The 12,269-nt window shown below is 29.2% G+C and overlaps 1 protein-coding gene across 1 annotated transcript; it reads right to left on the reverse strand.

The window, feature by feature from the left end:
- Window positions 1–2,548: 2,548 nt before the first annotated feature.
- LOC103493391 (alpha-farnesene synthase) lies at window positions 2,549–9,053 on the reverse strand. The gene is given in 7 exon segments (NM_001297455.1): window positions 2,549–2,851; window positions 2,937–3,188; window positions 4,377–4,518; window positions 7,236–7,454; window positions 7,564–7,933; window positions 8,373–8,652; window positions 8,940–9,053. Coding segments are annotated over 7 exon segments (1,680 nt in total).
- Between the last annotated feature and the right edge of the window lie 3,216 nt (window positions 9,054–12,269).

Here is a 12,269-nt window from a genome sequence, read left to right on the forward strand (position 1 = left end):
CAAAATTTCCTCATTTTCTTGAATTAAATATATTTGATGTAGCCCTCTTACTGTCGCTTGTAAATGGCCAATCAAATAAAATTTATATTACACCGATCAATACTACCTAGACTACTAAGTAGTACATTTGGCAAGATCGGATCGATCCACAGAGAAGCACGAAGATTAGTTTCTGAAAGTTAATCATTTAGTTTAAGTGATCAATGGGATGAGGTGTTGGTGTGGTTTAAGATTCAAATGAATAAAGTGTAAGAAAAATAAGAATAGATGTGCAATCAAATAAAACATTCTAGCTTAGTTGAATGGAATCACTCAATGCAATTTTGACCATCGAATAATTATCAATATATGATTTTTATTACTTCTTACATGTGGCTAGCCTAATTGATTAGAAAAGCTAACCAATGGTCCTAAATATCAAATTAGCCAATTTAATTAGATGGGAAGCATCCTAATCAAGTTAACTAATTGCATTATGCTTTAGGGATTACACGAGGATAAATTTCTAACAGGAAAAGTCTAATTACAAATTTAATGTCGTTTGTCCTTAAGTCAATAGAACAATGGTCTTTGTTGTTGACCACAAATTACAAACCTATCTAGCCTATTGTTTATTGGAGATTAATATATAATTAAATGTCACCTATTATACATTAATTTAAAGCATGAAATTGTACAATCAACCATTGGTTGTCAATCAATAACAAGAAAATGTAATTCGTAACAATTAATAACTCAAGAGTAAAACCCATAGACAGTGAAATACCAGTCATACTATCAAAATACTCCAAACAATACAATAGGTTACTCTAAAATTCTCGAAACTAGATAGAACAAAGATCTTACCTTCCCATAATGGTGGAAAAGATAGAGACCTGCATTTTTTTGGCTTGATTACAAAGCATAAATGAAAGAAAATCTAAAAGCTGGATAGATGATAGAAACACGAAGAAAATGAGTGGTCATACGTCCAAAACAGCCTCTCGAATCAAAATATATGATCTACATACTGAAACTACAGATTTGTATCTTGCGATGGTGTTGCGACGCTACAACCTCACCGGGGCGCTATCACAAAAAAAAAAAAAAAAAACATATTTTACACTTCTTTTAGTGGTAGTTTCGTAATTTTTAGGTATTTTGGCGTAAATACTTTGTTAGGGTTCAAAGTTGGCCCTTTTTAGCTCAAGTTTCTTCATAATGCTCGAAACCTAGCTATAAAATAACCAAATAAACACATAAAATATAGAAACAATCTCAAAATAGGTAGAGCTAGATAGCACATTTTTATGTTGTGAGACATATACCTATGTATATTTCTATATAATTAATTACTTAATCAAAATATTCCACTGAATTAACACTTTCTTAATTTCCCAATTAAAATTAAATAACATCCACCACCAAGTTATTCTTAATTAATCAACTTATCACTTAAATAACTCAAGATAATTAAAATAAAATTATCTTAAATTTGAAATGTTATTAACTTTCAGTGATAAATTTTGCAATGCCATTGTATTAAGGCTGATAACGACAAATAACATGTCGCTAAAAGTGGTATTTAGTAATGTGTGCATGTCACTAAAGTTGTCTTTTAGTCATGTGCGGTGAATATGTCACTAAAATCTTTTGCTACGTGGCTACAATGGTATTCTTAGCAACAAGTGTTTCAAAGTTGCTAATACTTTCACCGCTACTTTTTAACCTTTAGCAACATGTTTTTTGCGCCATTGAAAGAGATCTTTCTTGTAGTGATTATTTGCTTATATGGTTGACGAGATTGGAAATGTGTGGACTAATTGTTTAGTTTGTTGATAAATATTGTTTGTCTTATATATTTAATTTGATCGTTGGACCTCAAAACAGGAACAATTGTGCATGTAATTTCTAATATTACAACTCATATACAAACTTGATAAGCAAAACGTATCAAGTAATAATTAAGTTGCCAGTTTTTTTAGTGTCAAGAAAAAGTTATATTTCATAGTTAAAAACTGTCAAAGTTGAAAACAATCTTGATTGATAATAATTGTCAAGAATTTAGATAATTGACACGTAGAACAAGTCAACTATTTTCATATAGATGACATTAATAGCACATTAAGTAAATTTCAACTTTATGCTTATACTCGGTCAATGACATTTTTCTTATTCTTGATATGGAATTATTTAACGTTTTTTAAAACGTGAAATACACCTGACTTTAAAAAAAAAATGTCAAGTTATATCGTTTTTGTAGTAGTTCTATGTACTAAAAATACAAAAGAAGAGAGGATAACAACATACACCTGGAAACTAGAGAATGACATGTGTTCTTTTGAAAACAAAAAATGAAAAGATGTCACATTCGCATAAATATGGACCACCTACTTTTCTGTATTATATTTAATGATAACATTATGTAAAAGACTATAGACCACACATTTGTTGATAATATTTAATATGAACATTATTATAAACATATACAAAAACATACAAATACAATAATCAAAACATATACATAAGAATATTTACGTGTAAGAGAAAGCTTTTGAATTAAAAAGCCCTAGAGTGGAAGAGAGTCAACAAGCAAAGATTTGATATGGGCTTTTGTGGAACCATGAGATTGTGTATATCCATCTCCATCTTTGTAAATCACATTAAATAATCTTGTAAGGTTCAAAACTCTCATAAGAACACCCCTTGGAACCTCTTCTTCGGTGACAACAACACAATAATTCTCAACCATATCCTTCCAAAACTCATCTATTTGTTTACCTAATATAATTAGGACATCATGCTCTGACATATGATTTTGTTCCATGTAACATTCAATGGCAGAAGCCACGTGACCTCGCTCTTGTTCAAACTATGAATCAAAGATGATTTATCGATCAACATATGTACTTTAGTAAAGTAAAGATAATTACGGAACTAGGAATGGTGTAGCTAACCTTATGTGAAACGATGTCGTTCATCAGCCTACAAATAATAGCGGAGGCTTTGAGAATATTAGGCATGGAGGTGATCCATTGAACAATTTGTTGTGTGGCAATGGTTGAACCCATTCCTAAGAGAGCTGTTACCATAAGCAATTTGTGGCCAAAAGATATTAAAGCAATATCCAAGTATTCTTCTACTGTTGGGGTGTATCCTTCCTTACACCATTTGGCCTCTACCAAAAATACCCTCCCAAGCTCCTTTGTCTACAAATTATACAATCTTAATCAGTGTTGAATCATCACTAGACTTTAAAATTATTAGTGTTTCTTTATTTTTTATTATTGTAATTTATTATTTTATTATTTTTCGAATGAATTATTATCACCAAGTGCTAGACACAATACAGAGCAGCTGATGTCCTAAAAATGGTTAATTTTAAAATAAAACAAAAATGAGTTGCCACCGATTCTTTTTATTGTGTGATTGAAGAAAATAAATAATTTTTAAATAAAATCAATAGAAAAATGTTCTACGAAAAACTAGAGTAAAGTTTTAGAGTCATTTGTGTATGATCAGGAAAGTGTTAGCACTCCAATAACACTCCTTTAGAAAACAATGGTCAAATTTTATATCTTGAATTAAAATAATTATTTAAATAAAATTCATTTAAAAAAAATAAGGTTAAAAAATGTCTTATTTCAATGGTGAGCACTTCAATATTTGAAACAATAATCCTATAAAATAAAATGGAAAACATTCCATCAATTAGATTATATTAAGGAAAATTTCCTCACATTCAGAGAACGGGAGATTATTACAATTTCTCAACACCTATCATAAGATAATATTTGAATAAAATATTTTTTAAAAAATATTGATTAAATCATTCTTTCTTTGAATCAAATCTCGATTTCGAAAGTGAGACTCACGGTAAGTTAGGAATATTTTTTTTATAAAAAACAATAAAATTATTAGAATATATTGATGAGAAAAGAAATCATTAGATTTAATTTTGAAATTTCGAAAACATTGCAATTATATTTTTAAATGAAACTTTTCAAAGTGATTTGAAAAAAGAGTTCTATTAAAGATTTCAAAATGACTTGAAGTGAAAAAAAAAAAAAAAAAAGAAGTAAAAAAGTAAATAAAAAGGATTTAATTTTTAGGCTATGGATTTTTCTCTTGATGAAGGCGAGAAGATGCAGAGATTCTCTAAAAGTAATTTCTTGCAATTTCATATAGTTTTTATTAATAAAGGATCTCATATAGTTCAAATTTCAAAATTTACTCCCTAAATCATTTTATATTTAGCTATTTTCTTAAATTTAAAATATAAAACATTGATTAATAAACATTTAAGGGGTATGTTTAAGATTAAGTGTTCACTCCTAATATTTCTAAAAATTTTTGTATTACTTTTTCTATCTTCTAATTTTTTATCCATCTCATACCGCTTCTTTCATCTGATGGATGCAATATGGTGTTGTTTCCTTTTGGCTCATTTCTTGTTCAATTTCTTCAAAAACATCTAACAAAGCCTCGTAGTACATCTTCATATATTTTGGAAGTTTTTTTGTCTCACTCTTATCCCATCTGCAAAATTAAATAATCCATTATTACATTTCTTTTACTTCTAATATAGGAAAGTTATTGTAATTAAATGGTAAATGATTGGTGAAAATATTGACTAAATATTACAAAAATTTAGATTCTATCAATACTATATATACACTAATAATCGTGGAACATTTTAGAATCCAAACCTGTCAAACTCACTCAAATGATCTTCTACATCCTAAGTCTTCTCGTTCTTTCATCTTCTACCAGTGTCTAATAAGAGTCTATCAATGACTATCAATATCTGTCATTGATGGAATCTAAAGTTTTGACAGATTCTGTAAATATTTTAATTTATTTTTCTATATTTAAAAATATCCTTAAAAATTTAATTATATATGAATATATATATAACAATAAAATGTTTTAACTTTAAGAATAAGTCATTTGAGTATTAATTAAGATGTTTGACTATAACCACGGCTTTAAATAGTTCAAAGAAGTTTAAATGAAACGGCTTGAACTAAAACATTTCTTCCCAACTTGTCAATCAAAACAAATCTTTTGCATTCAATCTATTTCATATTCAAACATTTTTGTTTATTTTTGTGATTTGTCAATTTGATGAATGATCCCTCTGACTCTTGTTAAAAAAGTTTATAAAGTACTAAAATAATTGGGAAATTCTTAAATTTTGGTTCTTAATTTTGATAACATAAATTTTAGATTTAATCCAAATTGGTTGGGGAATGTGGAGGTGTTGAATTGTAAATAAATAAATAAAAAAAAAAATTAGACCCACCTACAACATTTGGATTAGTGGATGTGAAATAATTTCATTTTTAAAAAAGTAAAAGAAAAAACGACGTACCAAAACTGAAAATTTTGCTTTATTTGCTACGTCCATGTGGGTGTAATTATTTCTAATACTTATGAGCGTACTAACCACCTTTAAATCATGAGACTTTTATAGTATATTGAGTTAAATTTTTAACTAAAGATATTATTTATAATATTTTTGGATTGAAATTTTAAAAGATCTTACCTTGTTTAACAGTCATTTAGTTATTTTATTTTTGTTTTTAAAAATTAGGTTTATAGACACTACGTCTACATTTAAATTTCTTTATTTGTTATCTGTTTTTTTATTTAATGTTCTAAAAAACTCAAGCTGTAATTTAGAAAAAGTAAGTTTTAAAAACTTGATTTTTTTTTTAATTTGGCTGAAAAGAAAAATAAAAATTATTGGAAGTGTTGAGAGGAAAATAAGTATAATTATTTTAAAAATAAAATAAAATAAAATAAAAAGAATGAATTGATTATGAAACAAGTCCTACACTTTTGTAATGAAAACATGTGGCTCAACTTTTTTATCCGAAGACCTAAGGAAGACAATGTATAAGTGAAATAGAGAAAATTTGGATGCATAGGGGAGTGAGAAAAGTAGAAATAATTGGTGGATGTCGAGATGTGAATAGGATAATATGTTTGGTAGGGATATTAATTAACTTCAAATTTAATAGTATAAATTAAATACTATATTAGATGAAATATACTTATTTTTTGTTTGACAGTACAAACTTTTATATCACTTAAACATAATATTTATTTTGGCCTATAGAAAAATTAACAAATATATAAATAAGTAAATCAAACTAAAAGTAAGGATAATTTATAAGTTCTTTAAAAACAAAAGCAAATAAATATACGTCTATCAATTATTATCGAGGATAGTGATATTTATGTTGTATTTAAAAAGTTTTTTTAGTTACTTCATTCTTTGGTTTTAGGAACAATTTTGAAATTTATTTTAAAAATTAATTTCCAAACTTCAAAAGTTTTCATAAAATAATTTTTTTAAGAATGAATCGAAATGGCAAGGCAATTTATGTGCAAGAATTAAGAGAAATTCATGATATTATTTAAAATAAGGGTGTTTTCAAATATACACTACAAAATCAATCCAACTTGTTTATAAATATAATAAAAATTTTCTATATTCATTAGACTAGGATAGATCAAGTGACATATATGTATATAGATTTATCATAGTCTACCACTAATAGAAATAAAATTTTGCAATGTTGGTAAATATATTTGCTAACATTTTTATCATTTCAAACGATTTTTCTTTAAACTATATAATAATTTATTTTTTTACTATTTATTTTTGAGAAATAAAAACTCTTTTACATGCTCAATTTTATACATCATCTATCCTACCAATTTACATGTGGATGAAATTGTAAATTTCATATAAATGACAATCAAATATGTTTTACAATTTTCACACAATTGGTAGTTCAGTCAATTTGCATCTTATTTTAACAGGATGTTGCATTTTTAAATATATTAAAAAAATTTAATCTATTTACAACAAAAGTCTGTTAGATTCTTTTTCTTTTCCATTTTTTTATTTAATAATTATCCTAAAGATAATCTTATCTTTTTAGGTTGCAATATTATGCATTATCTTTGTTAAAAGTTTTAAAACTATTCAGGCTTTCGGTGTCATATTTTAGATAATTGTTTCAAACTACAAAACCGATGATATATTTTTAAATATAATAAAATTTATTTAGTGTTTATCATAAACAAAATTTGTATTATATTTATAAGCTTTACTTTTTAGTTTACATTTTTTTTTATTCTTATTGCAAAACAGGACCTATTTAATTATTTATTTTAAAAAACCAATTTGTGTGAAGAAGAAAAGAAGAAGAGAGAGATACAATGAAAGAAAGAAAACCCACCTCTCAAATGCAAGCGTCAAGAGTTTGAGTTCTTCGAAAGTGCCATAAACATCATAAATGTCATCTAACACTGATCCAATAGCAATAATTTTGGTCATAATAAGTCTAGCAGTTGAAAGTTGAGGTTCAAAGAATATCCCAAGAGCAAAAAAGTATCCCTCCACAATCCTGTTCCTTGCAAATGATAGCTTTTCAGCAAAACCATAATCATCCCACCACCTGTTCCAATCGAACTAAGTTAATCATTTATGTTTCTTTAAAATTGAAAAATTAAACATAATTAATAGTAATCAAACCAAAGACACATCAAAACTTTAAAACTATTCACTTTGAGATGTAAGCAATTTCTTTCTGATGAAGCTTTTGCAGTTTGCTGAAATCCATCTTTGCAAAGTTAATCAAACTCTCATTCCTCCATGGCTTCTCGCTGTACAAACCAATGTAGTGTCTTGCTTGAAGCCTTGGTAGGTTCTTGTACATCGGCCACTTCAAAGCTTGGCAGACTTCCCCTACGACCGTTGGATCGGTTGTTGGGTCTTGGACAATGGCTTCCAACTGAGCGGTAGCGAAACGAAACGCTTCGTCTAATGCTTCTTCTCCTCGCATCCTCAATTGCGATGCTTCATATAAACTCAAGAGTTCTTCTACATTTTTATCGTATGAACTTTCCCATTTGCCTCGAAACCTTTCGAATGACTCTGCGAAAGGAAGATCGAATATTATTTTACAATAATTGGCCACTCCATACATTTATGATCAACAGTATTACATGCCTTATGTTGGGTTGCATTCATTTTTCTTAGCCCACTTTAGGTATAAAGATGATATGCATCTAAGTATAGTATTAAGAGTTTGATAATATATGTTTTTAATTTGTTATATTACTGGTTAACAAAAAATTTTAATCTCAAGGGTAATGACAAATTCAATATACTACCACTTAAATACCTCCGTCAATTGTGGGCTTAAAAATTTGTAGATGACATTATAACTAGTGAAAAACAAAGTTAATTAGTGAGAAAATGACATTATAGTCATTTGAACATACGACCCTCATTCTTTGACATCTATATTAATTAAATCTCTGATTGAACATAGAAACCTCCAACAAGGTCAGGGTAAGTTTAACAAACTTACTCGATGATATGTTGTAGCCTTGTTGTCTTAGAAGTCTGAAACGGAGGGTCATATTGTAAGGATGATCATCACCATTATTTTTTGAAGTAATAGTAATATGATGGAGTTGTTCAAGTATTTTGTTGATCTCATATTCGAAATGATAACAAACGCCTAAGCGTTGGATTGAATCGATGAGTCTCAATTTCTCAGGTTCGTCTTTGGTTGTAGAATTCAACTCCCTTTTTATTTCTTCTTTCAATTCTTCTGTTTGTTTTTCTATCGCCTTGTTGCCTTCTTCCTTAAAACACAATGTACCAAAGTAATTAAGTTTGAGATTATATGTCAGTACAAATAAATAAATATCGAATTGCCAAAACACTAGCTACATATATATATATATATATACTAGGATAAATCAAGTATTCAAAAAACCAAACTGCAACATATTTTTTCGATATCTTGGCCAATGAATAATGATATCGTTAGAAAAACTACTATCGATAAATCAAGTATTCAAAAAACAAAAAAACATGGATTTTTTTTTTGGTTTATTTTGCTATTTTAAAAAACAACTTTAATTATTACCTGAGAAAGAGAATGATAGGAAAGAAAATAGTCTCCCCAAACACTTGCTTGAAATTGTGCAGACCTTCGAATCACCTCGAAAGAGTTTGGAATTGCTGATACGTTTGAACTCATTCTGTTTTTCAAGAAAAAAAAAATCTATATATATTTGGTGTTGAAATTAGCTTTAGCAATTAGCTTTATCTTTTTGGTGAGGGAGGAAACGAAGACATGTTCTCCAAATTTATAGAGGGAATGATGGGAAAGGAATTAGGTTTAGCTTTTTGGACAGATTTGTCTGTTTGTTGCATAATTTTGCTTTGTCCATATTTTCATGTGATTGGTGCAAATATAAATCAAAATATTAACATATATAACAACTTTTAAATACAAAATTTATCAAATTTTATAAGAGCTTATTTGATGATAGAAGTTTATCACCAATAAGTTCTGCTATATGTACAATTCTTTTCAAAAGTATTATTATATACTTAATTATTTCTTTTTTAAATTGTTATACATTATAATTACTCTAGTTTTATTCATATCTCTATTTTAGTTAAAAAAATCTTTACTTTCCGACTTTGCAGTGTTTGAACTTGAATAATTTTAGTAAAATAACATGTGGATTTATTTCAGGATATATCTATTTATATACATTACTGGCTCCAACCAAAAATAAATTAATGTATTTCTATAGAGAAATTAATAAAGAGAATTTGCCCCAAAGAAAAATAAATTATGATTCAACCATATTTATACGGAGTGTACAGAAATAATTGCTACCAAGGAAAGCATCTAAAGATGAGAAAACGTTTTATACAATAAAAATGTAGAAGCTTTTTACTTTTTTATTATTCTATGGAAATTTCTATGGAATTTAGTACTCAAAAAAGTTTCACAAATACAAAACACGTTGTTGGCATTTTAGAGGCTGTTTTAATTAGTTGCCGGCTTCATATGTCATCCATTCATTTATCTTCCTTTGTGAATGGCTGGCCGGACTTTTTTGTTCCATATCTTTTATATTTCGAACGTTTTGTTCTATTTAATTGACAACTATATTCGTTTTCAGCCTCATATAATGTTCTATCTAATATTTTCTCATTTATTCATATTATCTATAAGGGTGTGTTTGGGGGAGGGAAAGAGTTATGGGGGAAAAGGATTATGATAATCCTAGGATTATGATAATATGTGTTTGGGGGAAGATTTATTATTGATAGTGTTATGATAATATGTGTTTGGGGGAAGAATTATTATTGGTAGTGTTATTATAATATGTGTTTGGGGGAAGAATTATTATTGGTAGTGTTATAATAGTATGTGTTTGGGAAAGGGATTATTATAGTAGTGTTATAATAATATGTGTTTGGGGAAAGAATTATTATAGTAGTATTATTATAATATGTGTTTGGGGGAAAGATTATTATTATAGTATTATTATAAAATGTGTTTGGAGGAAGAGTTATGATTGTAGTATTATTATAAAACTTGTTTGGGACAAAGATTACGTTAATTAGATTTATGTTATTTTTTTTAAATAAGGAATGTTAATATAAGAATAAAAAATATATAATTTTTTTTTTCATGATCAATATTCAATTATGTAATTAGAATAATCTAAACATAATTCTGTAACTAGGTTTTGAAAATATAATTCTCTTACATTATGTCGTCCAAAATTAATTCGTAAATCCGTAAATTCATTACCGTATTTAAACCAAATTATTTCCACGTATTACCAACTTATAAATATTGTAAAAAGAAAACTTGAACGAAAACACTACATTAATAGGATAATACAACAATTCATACCATTACATTTTAAAGCGAAACGAAACTACAAACTAATTAACTTCAACAGAATTTAAAGTTCGTTATATAATAAGACATAACAAGTTAGAAGAATAACATATAGTCCAAGTAAGAAAAGTTTCATTAATACAAATAAAACAAACTAACTAGTCATTGGTTTTCTTGAAGAATGAGGGTGCAGTACGGGTACTTCATATGGTCGGGAACTTCAAGGAAAGCTTTCATGTCATCGACGTTACGCATAAGTATACGCATTAAGCGACACCTATCCATCAATGTGAGCTCAGGGATGGCCTCCAAATGTCGAACAATCTCTTGACGTGTTTGGGTAGCATCTTGACGTTGTAGGATAGGCCATTCAGCAATGCGATGAAGTTGTTCATTTCCATACTCAATGGCAGTACGAACTATGTCCCCACTATCTGTGGCATGTCCTGGATGTTTCCGCTTAGACCCGCTTGAAACATTTCTACGTTCACTGACCCTAGCGGTTCTTGTTTCCATCAAATCATCAGGCGACATGTTCAAACCCGGACTGTACGTTGGCGGAAAGTCCGTATCTGGCATAGCATCAGCAGCAAATGCGTCATACCCAGGAGGATCGTTTGACCCAATGTCCGCAAAACTCTCAGCCCGACCTCCTGTTGCACGATCTTTGCCAAACACGTACGACAGTTCGTCATAGTGGACAAACGACTTATTAAGGAGGCCTTTCGCCGCCGGATGACTCTGTATAAGTGCAATAATAAATTTTTAGTCCATGTATTCAAATAATCAAACAAGTGTTCAAATATCTAGTAACGCACCTTTACCCAATCGTCAAAGACTTCTTTCTCAGCGACGATGCATTTTTTTTCATCATTCCACCCAAAACCACTACAGTTTGGGCCACGCATCTCCGCAAGTGCGTGAAACATTCTCTTCATCAATTTGATTCGACTATCGATGGTTGAAGCATGGATATTAGAACCTGGGATCTTGAACGCCATCATTCTCGCCAGCTGATTTAAGTACCCGGGACGAAAGGTCCCATTGTCGGACCTCCACCCACCAGCATTTACCAACTCCACGAGGCACTCCACGAGGCCTGCCTCTTCCTCTTTAGTCCAAGTATGTTTAGGTAGTCTCGATGAACTTGTCATGCTAGACGTAAAACGCAAAACATATTAGTTTCATTAAGTTCCGTATGATTAGATAACATACATACAATTAATTTCATAGTACAATGGACTCCTGCTGAAAAACAGTTTGGCAGTAAGTTAATTGGTTAACCAATACATTCAAAATAATCATGTTACAAAAACTGCGACATTTTAATTTTTCTATTGGTTACGCAACTCCCATTCAGTAAACATTTCTTCTGCAAGGTTGTCCCTCCATTGACTCCACTCATTCGACGTTTCTATGTAATGTATGTCATCCGCAGCAGTAGTCGCGTGGGTGGAATCAACCTCATCTATGTTGTCTTCTATATCAAAGTTTGTCATCTCCCTATTGATAAGGTTGTGGAGGAGACAACATGCGAGTATTGTG

Source organism: Cucumis melo, chromosome 6, assembly GCF_025177605.1.
Source record: "Cucumis melo cultivar AY chromosome 6, USDA_Cmelo_AY_1.0, whole genome shotgun sequence".
Classification (NCBI taxonomy): Eukaryota; Viridiplantae; Streptophyta; class Magnoliopsida; order Cucurbitales; family Cucurbitaceae; genus Cucumis; species Cucumis melo.